This window comes from Stegostoma tigrinum, chromosome 17, assembly GCF_030684315.1.
Source record: "Stegostoma tigrinum isolate sSteTig4 chromosome 17, sSteTig4.hap1, whole genome shotgun sequence".
Lineage (NCBI taxonomy): Eukaryota > Metazoa > Chordata > Chondrichthyes > Orectolobiformes > Stegostomatidae > Stegostoma > Stegostoma tigrinum.
In genome coordinates, this window is record NC_081370.1 from 7557191 (window position 1) to 7579489 (window position 22299).

The 22299-nt window shown below is 41.3% G+C and overlaps 1 protein-coding gene across 1 annotated transcript in view; it reads right to left on the bottom strand.

Moving 5' to 3' along the window:
- Positions 1-22299, bottom strand: part of LOC125459369 (kielin/chordin-like protein) — a 320716-nt gene that overhangs the window by 181670 nt on the left and 116747 nt on the right. The window contains exons 5-7 of the mRNA XM_059651906.1: positions 19676-19795; positions 11107-11259; positions 4625-4753 (exon numbers count right to left, since the gene is read on the bottom strand). Of these exons, the coding sequence (XP_059507889.1) occupies positions 4625-4753; positions 11107-11259; positions 19676-19795 (402 nt within the window). The remainder of the gene's footprint in view (positions 1-4624; positions 4754-11106; positions 11260-19675; positions 19796-22299) is intronic.

The window sequence follows — 22299 nt, forward strand, 5'->3', positions numbered from 1 at the left end:
TGGAAATATCTTTGTAAATCTTTTCTGAACACTTTCAAGTTTCACAACATCTTTCCTATTGGCAAGCTGACCAGAGCTAAATGCAGTGTTCCAAAAGTGGTCTCACCAATGTCCTGTACAGCCGTAACATGACCTCCCAACTCCTATATTCAATGTACTGACCAATAAAGGCAAGTATACCAAACACCTTCTTCGCTATCCTGTCTCCCTGCAACTCTACTTTCAAGGAACTACAGACCTACACTCCCAGGTCCTTTTGTTCAGCAACACTCCCCAGGACCTTACAATTAAGTGTATAAGTCCTGTCCTGATTTGCCTTTCCAAATTGCAGTACCTCACATTTATCTAAATTAAACTCCATCTACCACTCCTTGGCTCATTGGCCCATTTGCTCAAAGTCCTGTTGGTAACATTCTTCGCTGTCCACGACATCTCCAATTTTAGTGTCTTCTGCAAACTTATTAACCATACCTCCTACACTCACATTGAAATAATTTATATAAATGATGAAAGCAGTGGACCCAGCACCAATCCCTGCAGCTTTCTTAGATAATGGCACCACGTTAGCCAACCTTCAGTCTCCTTGCACTTCATTGTGGCTATCCATGATACAAGTACCTCAGCAAAGGGCCCAGCAATCACTTCCCCTGCTTCCCAGTTGATCAGACAAATGCAGAAAATTAGGGAAAAAAGGAACTTATTTTCAGAATTCTTTCTTTTCCTTCTTCTGCACATCAAATCTTGTCAGGGGACAGTTCTGTTCCTACTCGAGAATTACACATGGACTTACTTTCCTCATTCTCACGTGGCTATTAACAAGAGGTATTTGAGCAGTCAATCATACATGGAAGATATAAAACATCAACATTGTCTCGCATTATGACTGGTTCAGCAAACAGATATGGAGGAGACCAGAGACCACAGTTCTCTACTGCTGCCCACTCTGTTTACATAGGGGGAGTCTGATTTGTTAGATGTGAATTTCAATGCATGCCTCAGGCCCCCAGGGAAATAGGAGGCAGACTCAATGCCTGTGCAGAGTCAGGGCCATGTGTCAACTGAAAGGATCTCTTTGCAAATTTTCAGCAACAGCAAATGGAGCTCATACTAGGCCTATTTTGGATTCAGAAAAAATTAAACTGCTCAAACTTACTGAGCATTGGGTTACTTCACTCTCAAGAAAAAAACAGCTTCCAAGTCATGATGAGAAAGGTCCTTTTACAGGAAATAACGAGCATGGAATAAGAACTCTGCTTTAGGGATCATATTACAAGACGTTCACCCCAAATTTTCCATTTTTTTCTCATCTACCTACTGGGTCAACAAGTAAAATACACTCCTTCACACACTGGTCGAAGTAACTCCACTTTTAGGAGCACATACAATGGCCCTTTGTTATTTGTTATTTACATAAATGATCTGGATGTAAATGTACAAACCATGATTAGTAAGTTTAAAGATGATATAAAATTAGGAGGTGTTGTTGATAGCGAGGAAGGTTATCAAAAATTACAGGGGGACCTTGATCAGATGCGGAAGTGGGCTGAGGGTTGGCAAATGCAATTCAATACAATTAGGTGTGAGGTGGAAAATCAAACCATAATAGGACATATACAGTAAATGGTAAGGCCCTGACGAGTGTTGTGGAACAGAGGGACATGGGGTACAAGTACGTAATTGAAAGTTGGACATGGTGTTGAAGAAGGCATTTTGCATGCTGACCTTCATCAGTCGAGGCATTGAGTATAGTAGTTGGGATGTTATGTTACAGTTGTGTAAGTCAAAGGTGAGACTGCACTTCGAGTATTGTGTACAGTTTTGGTCACTCTGTTATAGGAAAAACACTTTTAAACTGGAATAACAAAGTGTGAAGCTGGATGAACACAGCAGGCCAAGCACCATCTTAGGAGCACAAAAGCTGATGTTTCGGGTCTAGAAGGGTCTAGGCCCAAAAGGTCAGCTTTTGTGCTCCTAAGATGCTGCTTGACATGCTGCATTCATCCAACTCCACACTTTGTTATCTCGGATTCTCCAGCACCTGTAGTTCCCATTATCTCCGTTAAACTGGAAATTGTGCAAAGAAGATTTACGAGGATGCTGCCAGGGCTAGGAGGCCCAAGCTATAGGGAGAGGTTGGCGAGGATAGGATTTTATTCCTTGAAACATAAGAGAATGAGCAGTGACCTTATTGAGGTATATAAAACCTTGAGGGGCATAGATAGGATGAATGCATACAGTCTTTTTCCTAGGAATGAGGAATTGAAAACTAGACAGCATAGGTTTAAGGTGAGAGGGGAAAGATTTAAGAAGGACCTGAGGTGCGACTTCTTCACACATAGAGCGGTGTGTGTATGGAATGGGCTGCTAGAGAAAATGGTTGAGGCAGGTACAACAGCAACATTTAAAAACATTTGGATAGGTACAAGGATGGGAATAATTTAGTGGGGTATGGACCAAATGTGGGAAACTGTAGCTAGCTGAGTGGGCATCATCAGCATGGACCAGTTTGGGCCAAAGGCTCTCTTTAAATACTGTACTACACTATGATTCTATCCCAGGAAGCTACATTATATCTGAGCCTTTCCTCAAATCTCCAGTGGCTAAACACATGAGGGTAGAGCAGTGGACATGATCTATTTGGATTTCACCAAGACATTCAACAAGATTCCTCATGGTACCCTGGTTAGCAAGATTAGATCACATGGAATACAGGGAGAACTGGTCATTTGAACACAGAACTGGCTCAAAGGTAGAAGACAAAGGATGGTGGAGGGGAGTTGCTTTTCCGATTGGAGGCCTGTGACCAGTGGTGCGCCACAAGGATCAGTGCTGGGTCCACAGCTTTTCGTCATTTATACAGATGATTTGGATGTGAACATAGGAGGTATGGTTAGTAAGTTTGCAGATAACACTAAAATTGGAGGTATAATAGATAGCGGAGAAGGTTATCCCAGACCTTGATCAGATGGGCCAGTTGGCCAAGGAGTGGCAGTTGGAGTTTTATCTCAATAAATGTAAGATGCTGTATTGTGGAAAGGCAAATCAGGGCAGTACTTATCCATTTAATGGTAAGGTCCTGGGGAGTGTTGCTGATCAAAGAAACTTTGAAGTGCAGGTTCATAGCTTGTTGAAAATGGAGTCACAGGCAGATAGGATAGTGAAGGCAGTGTTTGTTTAATGTTGCCTTTTTGGTCAATGCATTGAGTATAGGAGTTGGGAGGTCGTGTTGCAGCTGGACAGGGCATTGGTGAGGCCTCTTTTGGAACACTGTGAAAGTCTGGTCTCCCTGCTATAGGAAGGATGTTGTGAAACTTGAAAGGGTTCAGAAAAGATTTACAAGTATATTGTAGGATTGAAGCACTTGAGCAAAAGGGAGAGGCTGAGTAAGTTAGGGCTATTTTCCCTGGAGCATTGGAGGCTGACAGTTGACCTTACAGAGATTCATAAAATCATGAGGAGCATGACAAGGCATTTTCCCTGGGGTAGGGGAGTAGTTTCAAAGTGAGAGGGGATAGATTTAAAAGGGGCCTGAAGTTCAACATTTTCATGCAGAGAGTGGTGCGTGTATGGAAACAGCTGCCAGAGGAAGTGTTGGAGCCTGGTACAATTACAACATTTAAAAGGCATCTGATGGGTATATGAATAGGAAGGGTTTAGAGGGATGTGGGCCAAATGCTGGCAAATGGGACTAGATTAATTTGGCATATCTGATCGGCATGGATGAGTTGAATTGAAAGGACTGTTTCCGTGCTGTGTATCTCAATGGCATTTTTGTAAAAGTGACGGAGTGTTTATCAGCCGAATATATACTATTCCAACCTAAAGACCATTAGCAGACAGACCTGTAGTCATATAGCAAGCAATTATTGTGTCACAATTGTAATGATGATTGGATTGAATGCCAATCACTGATGCTTCAGTAAGTAAATGGACTGCCCCAGGCCATTTTGAAAGCTCTGAGTTCCTTGTTTTAAGACCCTCCCAGACTAAGTAAAAGGGCAGGATCAGGGAAAGGATTACTGGGCCACTCTAGCCTTACACTAATTTATCATGTTGTGGCTAGATCTCTAGTACCTTGGCTCAAGTGCTAATTCTTCACACTAGAGCATTTTGTCCCCTCTCTGGTTCTGAGGTCAACTGCAGCAGTGCCCAGTATTGCTCCCACTGAATCAAATCATCAAACGCTGTAAGAGGTCAGTCAGCACATTGAGCATGTGCCAGCTCTTTTAAAAGAGTGAGTTAATTGCTCTCACTTCCCTGGTCTTTCCATAGGGCATTGTAAATCTCATTGTATCAAGTGCTTATCCAATTATGGTTTGTAATTGTTCCTGAACCTATCTCGTTCTAACCTTTCAGGCAGTACACTGCAATCTGTAATAACTTGCTGCAGGAAGAATTGTTCCTTGCTTTGGGTTGTTTTGTCAATCTCTGTTAATCTATCTCCTCTGCTGCCAATAGAAACAGCTTCCCCTTACTTATTCTGTCAAAACCTTTTATTGACATTTTAGAATGAACATGGCACTTCCCTTGACTTGAGTGACTTGTTTTCATGTTGCAGAGTGAGACTTTAGAAGGATATCCTTTAGGAAATACAAATAAATTCTCCCCTCACTGAGCCTTCTACCTTTGCAGCTGACGCCATTGCTGGTCTCAATCATGGCGAAGCCAATGGGACATACACGTGAGATCTCCTCACAACCGCCATGGTTACAGCTCACATCACAGCCATATTCTCCGCAATGGCCAGGAAGTCCTGAGGAAAAACAAAACAGGCATTAAGCTAATTGGCCAATAGTTACTTAGTAGCTACCATCTCCTTCCCTTGTTAAGGAAAGTCACCACACCATCCATTCTTTCCTGTTGTACTATTGTGAAGATTCTGGGAATTGCAGGCCTTGATTTCTGTTCCACAATCCCAGTGAGGAGCAATACTGTGCGTATTTGGACAAAATATCTAAAGCTCTGATTTCAGACTATGATTACATATCCGCTTCTCATTTCTGCTGCATTCTTCTGCTCATATTCTATGCCCCTCATCATCGGACTTTGATTATGGTTTGCCTCTTTACCACTATTCACCTCTGCTCTCTCATTTCTTAGATTTTTAACACTTCTTTTCAATTGAATTATCCCACCCCTTTAGTTTAAAGCCTTATCTATAGCCATAGGTTATACCAGTGGCCAGGACACTGGATCTAGCATAATTCAAATGAAACCCATCCTAATGGATCAACTCAGTACTGGTACCAGTGCCGTATGGATCAGGACATGTCGCTCCCACAGCAATCTTCAAGCTGTGTATTTAACAGTCTAATCATATTTACCATACAGTATTTTGTTCATGGCTCAGGTAAAAGTCCTGAAATTGCCACGTTTGCCATTCTGCTTTTCAGTTTAACCCTGAGCTACTCATAATCCCTGAGCAGAATCTCTTCCCTAGTCCTACTTGTCGCATTAGAGTCCATGTGGCCAACAAAAACTGGATCATTCCTCTCAAGCCGAGAAGAGATGTCCTCAACTTTAATATCAGGTAGGAAACACCAGGATGGTGTTTGATTGCACAGATTCTGCTGTCGTCCATACACATTCATTTTACCAGTGGATTGAACTGGCATTAGGCCATGATAGATTGTGCACTTGGTACTTCCAGGGATTCCAATGATTCAGTCTTGTATTTCTATTGACCTGCTGTGCTTGGCTATTGTTAAGAATAAGAACATTCATGGAACCTTATCCACTGCATAGTTATTGAATTTTACACCACCATTCATAACTATGCATGGCAGGCTATCAGAACAATGATTTAATCTATTGTTGGTTGTGGGATCAATTAACTGTGTTTATAAACACCACTTTCACTGAGTGGCAGGCAACTGGGTTGTCACTTCATGAATTGGCACTTCATTTTCAGTTACACCCTTGTGATTGCTTGGGCACACGCTCCTGTACTCTCCATTGAGACATGCTGGTCCTCTGGAATAGGAGACCAGGTTTCAGATTGTGGATGAATGCAATTCTGGGACAGCTGATACCCTGAACACAACAAATCCCCAGTTTAGAGCTTTCAGATCTGTTCTGAATCTATCACCCTAAACAGGATGGTAGTGCTACACAAAACAATAGTGGGTGCCTTAATATAAATATGAAAATTTACTTCAAAGAATTGTGCAACCATGAATTCTACAAATATCAGCATGTTCAGGCACAATTAGAGTTGGAGAGCTATACAGCACAAAAACAGATCCTTTGGTCCAACTCATCCATGCCGACTAGATATCCTAAATTTATCCAGTCCCATTTACCAGCATTTGGCCTAGATTGCGCTAAACCTTTCCTATTCATGTACCCATCCATATGCCTTTTAAATGTTGTCATTGCACCAGCCTCCACCACTTCCCCTGGCAGCTCATTCCATGCACAGGTCACCCTCTGTGTGAAAAAGTTGGCCCTTAGGTCCCTTTTAAGTTTGTCCCCTCTCACCTTAAACCTATGCCCACAAGGTTCGGGCTCCCCTACCCTCGGAAAAAGACCTTGGCTATTCACCTTATCCATGTCCCTCATGATTTTATAAACCTCAATAAGATCACCCTTCTGCCTCCGATGCTCCAGGGAAAATAGCCCGAGCCTATTCAGCCTCTCCCTATAGCTCAAACCCTCCAGTCCCAAAAAACATCCTTGTAAAACTTTTATGAACCCTTTCAGGTTTAACAACATCTTTACTCCAACAGGGAGACCAGAATTGAATGCAATTGAACAAGTGGCCGAAACAAAGTTCTGTACAGCTGCAAAATGACATTCCAACTCCTCTACCCAATGCCCTGATCAATGAAGGCAAAGGTACCAAATGATTTCTTCACCACCATGTGTATTTGTGGCCTTCTGAAGACACACAAGATATAGAATAATACTATTAGCTAAAATTCACCAGGTTATTCTTACCAACTCCTGCACATGATGTGAATTTTGGTTGCTGGGTAATCTATAACACCTTTATAGGGAGATAGGATTTGCCCAGAAGAATAGTCTGAAATGCAGAACCCAATAAAATCTCAAAAGTAGAAATGATCCATCATCACAGGAGGCCAGAGATAACAAAGTGTAGAGCTAGATGAACACAGGTAGGACCTAGACCCTTCATCAGAAAAAGGCCTGCTGTGTTCATCCAGCTCTACACTTTGTTATCTCGGATTCTCCAGCATCTGCAGTTCCCATTGTCTCTGATATAATTTTAACCTCATTGCGAAGCCTCTTCTAGGAATGCCTAACTTGAAGAAGTTACCCTCCTCCCTCTTGACAAACCTCAGGGGATCTCTCTCCCATTCAACTCTCTTGTAATCACAGGAGGCCATTTGCTTCTTCAGGTTCATGCATTTTACAAAAGCAATTCTCTTTGTCTCTTCCCAATTTGATGCCTAGTTTGCCATCAGACAGTCTACGGTTTTTCACATATGTTTATTGGCTGTGATTGCTTCTGAAGAGGCCAACTGTAGTTGTTCATCCCCTGATGCCCTTGAGATGGTAGTAGTGACCTGACGTCTTGAATTGCTGCAGACCACATGCCAAAAGTCCACCTGCAATGTTATCAGGGAGGGAATTTCTCAGCTTTCACTCAGCACTTGTGAAGAAGCATTGATTTAGTTCCAAGCTGGGCTGTAGATCGCTTGAAGGGGAACTTGCAGGTGGAGATGTTCCTGCGTGCCTGCTATTCTTTTCCTTCTATCTGATTGAGGTAGCATGCTTGGAAGATGACATTGAAGGTGCTAAGGCATGCTGCTGCTTTAGATGGTGCTCACTGTTGCAACTATGCACTAGTGCTGAAGAAAGTACATGTTTAAGGTGAGGTAAAGGGCTGTTGTCAGTGTTACTGAAACTGTACTTATCCAGGCAAATAAAGAGTATTCCATCAAAATTTACATAGAGTGATGCAATTAAATGGCTTACTAGTCATTTCAGAGGGCAGTTTAAGGAGGGCTAAGACTTAAATTCACATATAGCCAGACCAAGGAAAAACTGCAGCTTTCTTTCCTAAAGGAAATTAATTAACCAGTTACGTTTTTATGGCAAAATCCTATAATTTTATGTACTCTACCAATCCTGCCAGATTTATTGAATTAACTGAATGGTGAGATTTTAGCTTGCATCAGTCCAGGACTCTGAATTACCACTAAGCTACTGGATTTAGCTCAGATAAGGCCCGCAGAAATAGAGTTAACTCACAGAACACAAAAACACACTGTCTTTTCTTCCTTAGACACAGTATGCATTGAATAAGCATGTGCAAAACTCAGCAAACTCAACAAGGCCCCCAAATCCACAAGTAAAGGACCTGAGGAAATGGGTCATAAAATTGGTCAGCCGTTTTCTTCAGTAAAACGGAAAGAGTGATTGAAGAGAACAAATGTAATAGCAGTTTATTACAAGTAAACTTTGTCGATTAAAAGCAAAGATTGCCCTGGAAACTATTCACGGTTGAGCCTTTTATTTGTAGTCGATGAACATTACAGGTCATGTATAACGGAGAGAGTTGTAAAATGCCTAGAATTGGGGTTTGCAACCTGGGGACCAAAGCTGCATTCAACATTTTAATATCTCATTTAGAGCACCCAATGGGGACTTTTCCACTTAGATCACATTAGCAAAAAGCTAAAAACTGGTTTTAATCAGAATTAGGCTTACTTTAATTTATTTTTAAAAATGTCAAATCAAGAAAATTATGGCTTTATTTCAGCAAAAACTATCCTTGAGCTCTAAGCAAACATTTTTGAAAGATTACAACCACATCGTAGTTATAGATGGTGCCTTTAGTTCAAGGAGCAGGTTTTATTGCCTTGTTATTATAATGCCATATATTGCTGAGAAGATAAAAATTATCCTGAACTAACCAATAAAAAGCTACTTCTTCATCACTAGAACCAATAGCCGAAAAAAAATCATAGAATTGAGAAAATTTAAGTTAAAGGGATGATTTTACTGTCAAAATTATTATTTAAAAAGCCAAAAAAGGAGTTATTGGAGTTTAATCAGAATTAAGCCTATTTTTAATTTTGATTTTGTCATCCATTAATGCATAAAATGAATACATTTAGTTTATTCAAGAATAAATTGATGTATTCTACCCGAGGCGCTTGGCAATGACCATGTATATGATTTTAAAAAAGCTGAATTACTCTCTTGCAGCTACATATAGTTTCTATTTCACTTTCAACCGCAATCCCAGAGAAATGTGAGTTATCTAGTATCGTTATTCGCTATCTCGCTAATATTAGCGGCTACTTGAAGGAGATAATGGACCAGTTGAATGACTGAAATGAATTTCACAACTTCTGCAAATCCAGTTGGGAGATAAAATTAGAAAGTCGGAAAGAAGAGACAGAAGAAAAGGAAGATACAATGGTGTTTTGAAGTGAATCGGAAATTGGCTCAGTCTGAAGGAGCAAGACATTTTGTACCAGATGTTGAATCAGATTGGGAGAAGGTGATGAGTTGGGTACCTCTGGAGTCAGTGTAAACCTACTGTTCACAGTGGACACAGAAAACAGAGCAATATTTTGAGTTGAACAAAGAGACCAATTAGAGAAGGAAAATAAAGGCAGGGAAAGCTAGAAATACTCAATAGATCTGTCAACAATGACAGAAAATCAGGACTCACTTGATACTTTGGGCCTTAAACTCTTCCTTGACCTGAAGAAGGTTTCATTTAAAACCTGAAATCGTGACTGGCACTGTGTTTTTTTAGCCACATGAGTAGCCTGTCCTGATTACAGATATTTGTACCTTCATTTTCAGGTTTCCAGCACAAGTTTATTATTGTTCTTTCACAAAAACTGCAGCCTTTAATTGACTAGAGGGCTGAGCTGATATCATTTCATAATGACAGGTACAAGCTGATCAGGCCAGGGAAGCAAAATAAACATTGGAAATATAAAATGAAGGTTGCAGACTACAGGCTATCAAGTAAAAGAGGGACTTAGATGCTTTTTAAAGCCATTGGTGCAGAGTGGAACATGAACAAAGAAAGCCAAGAAATTTTGCTGTTGTTTCAGTGAAGAACAGAACATAAATCACAAAGCATGAAAGCACACTGTATGGTACCAAAGTAGCATGCCCCAGATTGTTGTCCTATACAGGCAGTCCCTGGGTTGTGAACAGACTCCATTCTGGAGTCAGTTTGCAAGTTAATTTGTAGGCAAATCAGAACAAAATGCAGGACAATGGAAAGCAGCCATTTCTGAATACAGCCCTCACCATTCTGTTATCCCAAGCTCTGATGCAGCAGTTTCAACATCCATGCTAGAATTTTATGATTAGATCAGGAGGGGCTCTCCTGAAGCACCTGCCTCTTCAACACCTTCTGCTCCTTTAAGACCCACCTTTAAAAATTCCCAGAGACTGCAAGAACTGCCGATGCTGGAGTCAGAGAAAACACAGTATGGAGTGGAGGAACACCGCAAGCCAGGCAGCATCAAAGGAGCAGGAAAGTTGACATTTCAGGTCGGCACCCTTATCTACAAATGGGGACGGGGAAGGGAGCTGGGAAATAAAGAGAGACTGGAGGGGTGGGGCTGGGGAAAGGAAGGTGGGATGGTGATAGGTGAGCTCAGGTAGAGAGTGGTAGGGATTGGTCAGTCAGGTGGGAGGAGTGGACAGGTTGTGTCAGGTCAAGGAGGCGGGGATAAGAGAGAGGAGTGGACATGGGATAAGGCTAAGGGTAGGGAGATTACAAAGCTAGTGAATTCCATGTTTAGGCCATCAGACTGTAAGCTCCTGAGGTGGAATATGAGGTGTTGTTCCTCCAGTTTGCAGTGGCATCATTATGACACTGGAAGAGTCCCAGGATAGACATGTCACACAGGGTGTGGGAGGGAGAGTTAAAATGGTTAGCAACCAGAAGGTGTTCTCATTTGTCACGTACAGAGTGCAGATGCTCTATGAAACAGTCTCTGTGTCTACGCTTGGTCTCACCGATGTAGAGGAGGCTACATTGGGAGCAGCGGATATAGCAGACCCACCCTCTTTGACTAAGCTTCTGATGACCCCTGAACCTTTCCTAATTGACTCAGCATCCATCTTCATCACATGAAGCACTTCTATCAAGCTAATACTCACCAGTTAAGCCTAAATATTTTGAAGTAATGCAGGTGCGCCCATTGGCCGAGAGCTGGTATCCTTGAAAACAGAGGCATCTGTAGCTGCCAATGTTGTTCTTGCAGATTTGCTGACAAAGACTTTGGCCCCCATATTGGGAACATTCATCCACATCTAAAAAGCAATGCAAGAAAGGAGGGAAGTCACCATAAGTCACAGTCAAGTACTTTTGCATGCTACTTTTGCAAATCAATAGCTCGTTCTCAGATCCAAATACCACAGACCTTGTGTATGAATTACTTAGCTTTATTTGATTGGAACAATTGGTAGTATGCAATTTAAACATTGCTAGGGAGTGACATGAAGTAAAAGGTTTTCATCTTGCTCTCACCAGGACTTGGACACAGGAAACAAAGCTTAGAAAGGAAACACCAATTTATACAGCACAAGGAGGTCCTGATTGGTTGGCACGTAGGATCTATTAAATGCCAATCTTAGCTAAACTGATAAACCTCAGACTGGGCTGCCACACTCTAACTGGTCAGGGCATTGCCGTGGGAGATACACAACAAATAACCCTTTATGAAAAATGTGCAAAGCACGCATAACTCTTTTTGCTTATCAACAAGAGCTGTAAGGGTGAATATATGCACAACTTCGCATATGCACAAAGGAAACACACAGTGACCCATACTGATGCTAAATTGATTTCCAGTATAGTTATTAGCATAGCTTGGATCTCACCACAGAATCAAGGCAATCCAGTGGAATTCTGAGCATAGTCTGGATTACACACAAGATGTTGCCCAATAGCAGAATCACATCTGGTGCCACACACTATATTCTGAGATTTGTATGCAAAACTAAGTTCATCAGTATGCTGCCCATTACAGACAGTCAAAGGGATGGATAGTTTGATATTGTTCACCTGTCATTAGACTGTGACACCACCAAGGAAATGGAAATTCTTACTCACTAATCCTTTGTGGGGTCAAATCCAGACTGTGCTAAGAATTATGCCACAGACCAATTTATGATCATTTGGGCTTGCACAGCATTTCATTTGTGGGTGTTAGAAACAATGTATAATTCACATACAGTCACTGTCCTGTTTAAGCAAACTGTATCTGTCAATGCATTGTACTGTTTTCTTTGAAAAAGGGTTTCGGAGCATACCAATCTCTGCTGCCTTCTCCATGAATGCCAGCCTGGACTGAAGTTATTTAGCTAGTTATGGTTGAAAATTAACAGACCTTGCCGATAGGTCTTGTGCTGCGGTGGTAGTGTCATTATGTCTGGGCCAGAAGGTCCAGGTTCAAGACCCAACTCAGATGTGATGACCTTAGAGGTGTGCCATAGCGTTTAAATCCTGCCTTATCTCCATGCTGACCATAGCTCAACCAATCAGCACCCCTTTCATTTGTCATATAAATTAGTGCTCCCTTTCATTGTTTGGCTTCTTGCATCTTAGTCCTGATACGTGCAAGACAAAAAGCTTTGAACTGTCATTGCTATCCAAAACAGATGGCTAGTACAGTAAAAGTACTTTGTATATCATTTTATAATTAATTCATGGGATGAGGGTGTCATTGGCTTGGCCAGCATTTACTGTTCATCTGTAATTGCCCAGAAAGCAACTGAGAATCAATCACATTGCTCTGAGTCTGGAGTCTCATTTAGGCCAGACCAAGTGAGGATGGTAGTTCTCTTCCACCAAGGACATTCATGAACCTGATGGGTGTTGCCATAGCAGGATTTGAATCCAGGTCATTACCTGAGTCTCCAGATTAACATTCCTGTACAGGGGAGGCACAGTGGCTCAGTGGTTAGCACTGCTACCTCACAGTACCAGGGATCTGCATTCAATTCCACCCTCGGGCAGTTGTCTGCGTGCGCACCTTCTGCCCATGTCTGTGCGGGTTTCAATCTGACGCTCTGGTTTCCTCTGACAATCCAAAGATGTGCAGGCTAGGTGGATTAGCCATGCAGGATTACAGGAATAGGGTAGCAAGTTGCATCTAGGCAAGATGCCGTTCAGAGAGATGGGCCGAATGGCATGGTTCCACACTGTAGGATGAATACCAGCCAATGCCTCCCAAATCTTTCCCATTGTGGAATGTACCAATGCCTTGAGTTTGCGATAATAATGACTAGATTCAGGAAACTGACAGGGAAGACAAACCATAGGAGTCTAAAGCTTTGGGAATGTAGAGAGCTAAAAAAAATTGAGGGCAAATCAAACCACCACAGCTCATGGTGCCGCAGTCTATGAGGACTGAACACATCATATACAGCAGAATAAGAGGTAAAGATGGGAGAGGCAAGTTTAACTATTCAGGTGTAAATTTGTGCAATACCAGGTAGTGATGTGAGTTCAGGCACTGCTTATACATCATTAGGTTGTAAATTAAGGTTTCCCCACTTGTTTGGTGAGTAACTTAAATGCCAAATATTGGCTCATGCTGTGGTACATTAACCTGTTGCTTTTATTTTGGTTCATGTGATTGATTGTCATGCTCGATATATGAAGGCAGATCATTCAAAACATGACACATCAAGAGCATCCTGAGTCCTCTTTATTGCAATGGTTCCCTTCAGTGTGCAGAACCACGAAATAGAAACATGGCTCACTGTGGAATGTTTGAATTGGATATGATCAAATGCAGTTTGAGTGGAGGGTGCATTTCGGGGGGGGGAGGACGCAAAAATTTTGCAGATATTATTTGCCTGCTGAAGATCCTAGTTATGATATCCATTAATCATGCTGTCTATAGTGAATATTTTCTGTACATTTACGTGCTGGAAAATTGCATATCTTCAATCCTCACACCTACATCATCCTTATCGCCTGTCAGAGAAATATAATCAGTTAAAGACGACACTAATTATGACATATGTCTTTTAAGATTCTCTAGCAATATGACATGGTGAAACTCATAGAAAGGTAGCTCAGCATTTAACTTCCAATTTCTTACAACTGGACATTCCTGTTGGGCTCTCAGTATTGCTTGTACGGAATCAGTGTGAATGACGACAACTAGTTGTGTGAAGAAAACATCAACTTTTAACGTTCACAACACTGTTTGGACAATTTGCCACAGTTTGTTACAGATAGAACTTTGCTGAGAGACTGGAGCTGTTGTGCTTTAGGAGACGATTCTGCCAACTATCTCATTCAGTTGAAGGCATTTTATGAATTATGCATAGAACAGATTTCAATACATTAGATACTTAATGTGTGAAAAATTAGCATAAACCTGAATCACAGAAAACTCCATTGCGAAATTACATTTGTTTCATGCTTTAAGACATAGTTTTCTTATTAGAAATTCATAGAAATGCATTTTGATATATCGTGAAATGCAATTTAAACATTGTGAAGGATATGCTTGCAGTACAAAATTTGCATTGTCTGTTATTACTGTAGTATCCCTGGGGAGCTTTGCTTGGCAGGAAAGAAAATTAGAAATCTGTGCATGCGCTGAAATTTATCTTCTAGTCTTTTAAGTTTCTGGTCCAAAAATAATTTGCACAATGCACCAGAACAATGGTGATCTCTATTATCAGTATACACTGTCCAACAGGAACGTGAGGTTTGGAAATTACCTGGTTTCTCTCTTTGTTAACTGCTTTCTTTAATAAACTGAATTTTCCAGTGCGAAGCAAGATTGAGTTCATGTTGCTACATGGAACTTGCCAATGCTTTACACTGCTTTCAAGCAATTATTTGTGCACATAGCTTTAATTGGATTTTAAAATGATAAGCATTAAAATTGGGATCATTATCTTTATTTCAAGCTCATTGAACATTAGGTATTAAGTATGAGTTTTGGGCTGTGCACTAACAAGGAAATATTTCTTTTATTTGAAGCATAACACACTGATTTACACAGACAGAAAGAAGGGTTGATGTATGGGTTGGTGAATCCCAGGAGAAATGGTTCTCCATCCACAATCTTAGGTTATTGGCACCATCTTGTCTTGTGAGCGATACCATGCTCCCTTATGGAGTCATGTTGCTTCCTGAATGCTAATCTATCTGTGCAGAATTTACTGCAAGCTACAAACAAATAACATCCACTATTCATTTGACTCAGCTTTGCCCAATTAAGTTTCATGGGATTTTGAATTCCAAGTTGCTGCATACAACAAATGGGAAATGGTGTGGTCCCGTCCACATGGAATCCATGTAAATGCAGCAAACATCTGCGTTCCCCCCTCAATCAGAGATTGAGGCATTGTCAATGAGTGACAGCGAATTCTGGTCCACTACAGGCAAATGCACATATAGAACTGGTTTAGATATCTTATATTCCTTTCATAAAAAGCACGGTAAAAATTAAAAGTTGTTGTTCACCAAAGTTGTTTTCTCATGATTTACGTATTTTTCTACTACCATCCCCTTTGGTCTGGAGTCCATTAATAAATGTTGAACTACATGGCAGTGTTGAATTGTTATTTCAATTTTCTGGTTGACTTCAAGTGTGAATGTTATTGTGTGCCTCATGGTTGTAAAATATGTTTATTTTTACTAGGAGAGGGCATAGTGGGTGGGGCTGACTGATGTGGAAATGCTGCAATGTAATGTTACACAAGCCTTCCTTGTGTTGAGCGAGCGGTGGTGCATTTATTATGCATTGGTTAGTGTCAGATTATTTTTCATGCAAGTGAAAGATTTAATGAATTTCACATTTCATGAAGTGGTGTTTATTCTGTTCATTTCCCATTAATTTACATTAATAATTGCTTCTATTTGTGCACTGCTTCAAAAAGTGATGATATCACCTTCTAGGAATATCAGTCTAACTTATTTAAAACTAACAAATCCTGATTCAATCCACTTCAGAATAATAGGTGACATCTGGGCTAACTTAACTCTTTGCAAATTATCATTGGCAGCCGATTTAAATTATTTACAGCCTTAAGTTATTACATGCATGTTTTGTTATGATATCATCTGGAGAGCCCTGAAAAGTTACAATGGAATATCAAATGTACTGGTTCAAGAAAACAGATCACCTTTTCAAAGGTAGGGAAGTATCAGCGGGCCCTGCTACCAGTATCCATATCCCTGCAGTGATCTACTGAAAAGGCCTGCTTTTAAATTTCGGGGAAGGATATTGTCACTGGGCTTCAGAACCCCACTATCAGGATCAAGTGTGGGTCAGAAGCTGATATTATGTTGGGAGCAGTCACCCTGCTGCAATTTCCCCTGCATTAGCCAACTAATGGACAGAGGACAATCTTGCCATCCAATTAAGGATGGCAGACAGGTTCTCAAAGCTGGAAAGCCAATAAGAGACCCCACAGAAAAAGCAGCAGGCTGCATTTGCAGGTAAGTGAGGGAGGGAGAAGGTTCATCAAGATGGAGACACACTCTTGCCAGTGCTTTTTAACTTTAATTTTGTCTTTAAAAATGGCCACTCCAAGCAGGTCACCATTCGGAATGGGTTTTCCTGTCGAAAAGCAACATGCAGCTGTACTCAGATGAGATCTACACACCTGTGAGTGAAGAGTAACAAGCTTTATTAAACATAACTATATACAGAAGATACTAGGAATGGTCATCTTATCTAGAAACCTACAGATCCAGGCTCCAACTGTGAATGATTTATATATAAAGAGTAAGGATACAATTGTCTTTACTCCGCAGATTCTGAATTCTCACCTCTATTCTGCTCATGTTTTGGATTCTCCATGTTCGTATTGTTAATGAGGCTTGAGATCATTAGCGCAACTGAAAATCACCAATTAAGCCGGAAGATTACACTGTGCTTTCCCTGATGACAGATCCACCCCAATATTGAGATCCATAAATACCAACAAAGCAGCCACATGGTAGTCATTTACACGTTTCAGTCATAACACTTTCAGCAAAGAGGAGTAAATGCATATGAAGTTATTGAAGGTGGTAGGACATAGTAACATAACACCCAGGGCTTTATTGGTATGTACAAGAAAGGAAGTTATGATAACTTTGTTTAGAACACTGGCTCGGCCTCAACTAGATTATTACACCCAGTTCAGGGCACCACAAGTTTGCCAAGAAGTGAAGGTATCAGAGACAGATTCACAAGAATGATGCCAAGGATGGGGACTTTAGTAACAGGACGCCGTGATTGTTCTACTTGGGGAGAGATAGAGCAGTTAAGGAGAATTCCCATTGATGGAAGGATTGAGCAGAGGGTACAGATCTATGGAACATGGAATGATGACGTGAGAAAAAAACACTTTCATGTAGTGAGATGTGGAACATGCTGCCTCACAGTGTGGTGGAGGCTGGTTCAATGAAGACACTCAAAAGGAAAGTGGATTGTTATCTAACACAGAAGAACGTGTAGGCCTATGGGGAGAAGGCAGGGGAGTGGCACTGGGTAAATTGCTTTAATGGCGATCCAGCAGAAACACAATGGGCTGAAATGCCTTTGGCTATGCTGTAACAATTCTGAGATTCTGTATCTGGGGTTTGAGAGGGTGTAAACTTTTACTTTCCACATTTGTTCTGAGGGGGATTTAAGTGCCTGACTCCTTATATTTCCACAGCAATACTGGAGCCAAGGTCGAAGCCATGTAAATTTAAATCAGCTCAAGAGACAAGGCCTGTTTTATGTACAAAGGAAAAGGCATACCTGAATCTTTAACTGGTGGTACTTGTCATGCATTTAGTATAAATCTTCAGTGAAACTCAAACCCAAACCCTGACTTGAGCTAAAATGATGTTCCCTGGACTCCCTCGGCAGCAGTTAAAATCCAGACTCGCAGTTACATTAATATACCTGCTCCACACATGAAACTTGAAACTCTTTTACAATGTGATGCAATGTGTTTCCATTCATTTTGACACCACATCTGTTTTCTCAGGGTCACACAAACTAACAACCAAAGTCAGGGTGCAGAGGGGTGGATGCTGTAGAATGCCAGGAGCACTGCGGAATGCCATTAAATCTCTTACACATTTCACTGCTGTTCTTCACAACATCCCACAGTTGCACTGGTTGCTTCAGTTTAAACAGAAAGTAAATTCAATCTTACCATTTTCCTATATGTTTTAATGAGAATGCATTTCTCTGAGCTCTCCTTGTTTATTGTATTTTATGCTTCAGATGTAACCGGATTTCAGAAGCTGTGCATAGTTACATCCATGTGACATTATTTGCCTGGAAATTCACTTGTGCTGTTATCTTCTCATAGGCACAAAACCAGCACTCTGGGTGAAATATGGCAGGTACTACGCAGACTTGTTAGTAAACAGCAAATTTTAAAAAAAGGGCGTACAGCTTTACAAGAAGGCTTCCATAAATCCCACTTCACTGCTCAAGTAATTATTCCGATGACCAAAGAACCAGGCAAGCATTCCCCACTGCTCCGCCAGTTAACAGTGTAGGTCACCGCTGCCCTCAGCTGTAACAGAATCCTTGTAAATATACATCTCAGCTCAGCTTGTGTCATTCACTGCCCTGTTTAGCCGAGCAAACTCTGACTTCATCTTCATACACATAAATGTGAAACTAGTAACAATCAAGGCAGCTATACTTATACTCCATTGCATCAGCTCCTAATACACAGGCCGCGCTTGGCATGCCTTGTTCATTTACATATCAGCACATAATTAGGTAGCACAGTTAAAAGAAGGATGAGTTATTCCATCAAACACATCTGTTCTGTGAGTGCTAGCATAAATGCGTACTTCCCAGGGAGCACAAGTGATACTTTTTAGACAACACATGTGGCCTGAAATTCTGGGCTCACAGCTACTGGTGTTACAGGTGCCTCAAAGCCAGTCGGGCACCACTTGGTCCTAAGTGCCAACATCTGTGCGTGCTTCGATAATGTGAAGAATGATCTAATAACAGCATCAGTCTGATTTGACACAGATTCTTCAAACTTGATAAAAACCTAAAGAACTGCGGATGCTGTAAGTCAGGAACAAAAGCAAAGTTGGCAGAAAAGCTCAGCGCGAATAGCAGCCTCTGTGAAGACAACATTAGAGTTAATGTTTCAGGTCTGGTGCCCCTTCCTTAGAACTGAACAAGGCATTTGGTAGCAGTCACTGCAGTGCCTCTGGACAACATGACCAGCAACTGAAGCACTGGCTGCAGAGAGGGGGAGCTCTGTGAGGAAGGTTCTCTCAAGAAGGCCCTACCAACACTGGGGTTGACCCAAATTACTTCCCATAACCTCCAGGAGACACAGCAGCAATGCCTGAGCAGTCTAAGGTTCACCACGGAAGTGGAAGTTATAGAATACAGTTATAGAACTGTGCCATCTCCTTTCACAGGGCTTGGAGGCTAATACCAATGCGAAGATAGGGCCACCAGTGGCCTTAAAAATCATAGGGACATTAATTTCCTGTGTACCAGGCATAAAAGGCAAGACCTCCAACATTTCCTAATGGGCCTGATGGAAGTAACAGAGGCCCAATACACCAAGATAGGACAGTGTGTCATCACCTATCTAAAGAGGGACACCAACTGAGCAAAGACATTGAACTTTCTAGTCTGATTCTCACAGGATCAACATCAGAGCTATGAAGCCCTTAAATACTTGGCTCCTGTTGCTAATTCCCAATGTTGACAAGCGTTGGTCTTACCAAAGCAAGTCTTCCCATCCTTCCCCAGAGAGTAACCACCATAGCAGCTACAAACAGGCATCCCTCCAATCAGAGCACAGCTTTGGTCACACTGCATGTTCAGGCACGACGGGGGGTTTCCTGCAAAACAATGAAAATGTTTATAACTGCATGTCAATGTGTCTGAAAGTACACAACAACAAGTAAAGAAAGACAAGGAGGGAGACACATGTTCAGCAAACGTTAGAGAGATATGGAGGAAGTGGTTGCTCTCACAAACAAACAATAGAAGTGAGGATTAGCAAAAAACAAGAGAATCAGACAAGGCATAACATAAAACTAGCACAGGCCCCTGTACCATTATTTTAAACGGCCCAGCTACAACATACAAGGAATAAACCGCCACATTAAACATCATTTATACAAAGTTCACCATGACCAAACCCTATTCCACTGAAAGATTAAAAATTCGGTGGGAGAAAATCTATTAAGTATAGGTAACAATATTAAAATCAACAAACCAATGTTTTCTAGTGGACAAGTTGAATGGAGGGCGGGCCAAAGCCACTACTTTCTAAATGGTTTCCTCTACAGAGCCAGAGAGAACAATACTCAATTGATTGATGTTAGAAGGATCGCTTCATCCAACTTACATCAACAATGCATGCATTAAACTGCTGTTGTAGTGGTTTAGGTACTGATGGCTCAGAAGGTACCCCATGAGTTTAGCAGAATGATCTTGAATATTCTCAAACCCAATGTGCAAATGTAAAGGTTTAAGCACTGCTGGTTGTGGTTGGCAACCCCTGCTCAGTAGCTGACCAGTGATAGTGTCGCTTTTCAACTTATCAACCAGTAACATGCTGGGTTACAGATTTGTCATTTCTGGGGAAGCATCCATCTCTTTATCATCCTCTAAGCTATTTACACAACTTTTTGGGTTTTAACAAAGCTACACAGCACCTCCAGGAACTTCTATCTCACTTTTGGTTCAGAAGAAAAAACTGGTCTCTACTTGAGAATGTTTTTTGTTATCTACACTCCAGAAGCATTCTAATTTCCTTTTTCTGCCTACTTCTGTTTTTCTCTCCCCTTGTTTACACCTTACTTGCCTTCACTCTCCAGCTCCTCCGCTCAAGCTCTCCTTTGACTGTAGCTCTGTGTGTTCCCAAGTTACACAGCTTTTGGTATTAGCACCCTTTGAACTGGTTCTGTTTCCAATCTATGATAACAAAGTGTGGAGCTGGATGAATGCAGCAGGCCAAGCAGCATCTCAGAAGCACAAAAGCTGACGTTTCAGGCCTAGACCCTTCAACAGAGGGTCTAGGCCCGAAACATCAGCTTTTGTGCTCCTGAGATGCTGCTTGGCCTGCTGTGTTCATCCAGCTCCACACTTTGTTATCTTGGATTCTACAACATCTGCAGTTCCCATTATCACTGTTTCCAATCTATGTTTGCCAATTTACATGGTCCAATACTTTTTCTTTATCATCCAGGAAAATGCAAATTATTGCATAAATCTTCACATAAATGCTTAACAGTCCTCATCAAGCACACTGAAGAACAATTGCAGATTCCCTCAAATATTAATACAAGTTCAAATTTCCCATACAGTACCACTTCAGGGTCAAAGGTCAACACATACCATTAAAGAAAAGTCCCAAAGGCACTTCACTGGTGTATTACGGAACAAAATAGGACACTGAGAGATACCAAGAGCCAAAGGGATAGATTTTACGAAGCATCGTAAAGGAGAAAAGTAAAGGAGGTGGGTGGGGGTGTTAGTAGATTTAGTGAAGGAATTGCAGAGGTCTGCCCTTAGTCAGTCAAAGGCATGGCCATCAGTAGTGAACTGATTAAAAGTGGGGTTGCTAATTCCAGACTGTCAAGCTATGTGCGGGATCCCAGAGTGTCCGAGAACCTCAAGAGATCAAAAGAGATAGCCGGGGTTTGGGGGAAGGGGAACCGGGGCAGATCATGGAGAGATCTGAAACAAGGAAAAAAACTCTAAAATCAATAGGAACATCAGCAGAGTATGATAAGGACACACAGAAGCCCACTGAACCAAACATTTCAAACATCAGTGAAACTGTTTAAGGGAACAGTTTACACCTGTCCCAGAGTACACCCTTGAGAGTTCCCTGAAACAACACTGCCAGATGTCAAACCAGCCATTCATGAGTAAGGGACTGCAAGAACATAAACAGCTTATTTAATGGGCACTATTTAGTCCAAAAAACACACGTTGGTTGTCACCAGCCCCAGTTAACCATTTGCATTCTTCCCAAAATCTTCTCTCATTCCAAACATTTTTGCTGATTCTTCAAACCCATTTATACTCTCAGTCTCAGTGGATTTTTGTTTTACATCTTATTTCTCAATTTGATAATGTGCTGGACAGGAATGTTCTCCTCAACATTCCTTCCGGCTCTTCACTTCATCATATTTTTCGCTCCTATGTGCGAATCATTCACTGGTCCCTTACACAGAAGCTGTGTAAACTTCATTAGACTTTCAGTCTCTCCTCTTTAAAGCTATATTGGACTGTATTTTTACCACTGGTCACTGTAGCTACTTGGGATGCTTTATTCTGGTAGTTTCAACCACTGTAACCCTTAGATCACATTTATGAACAACACCCTTTC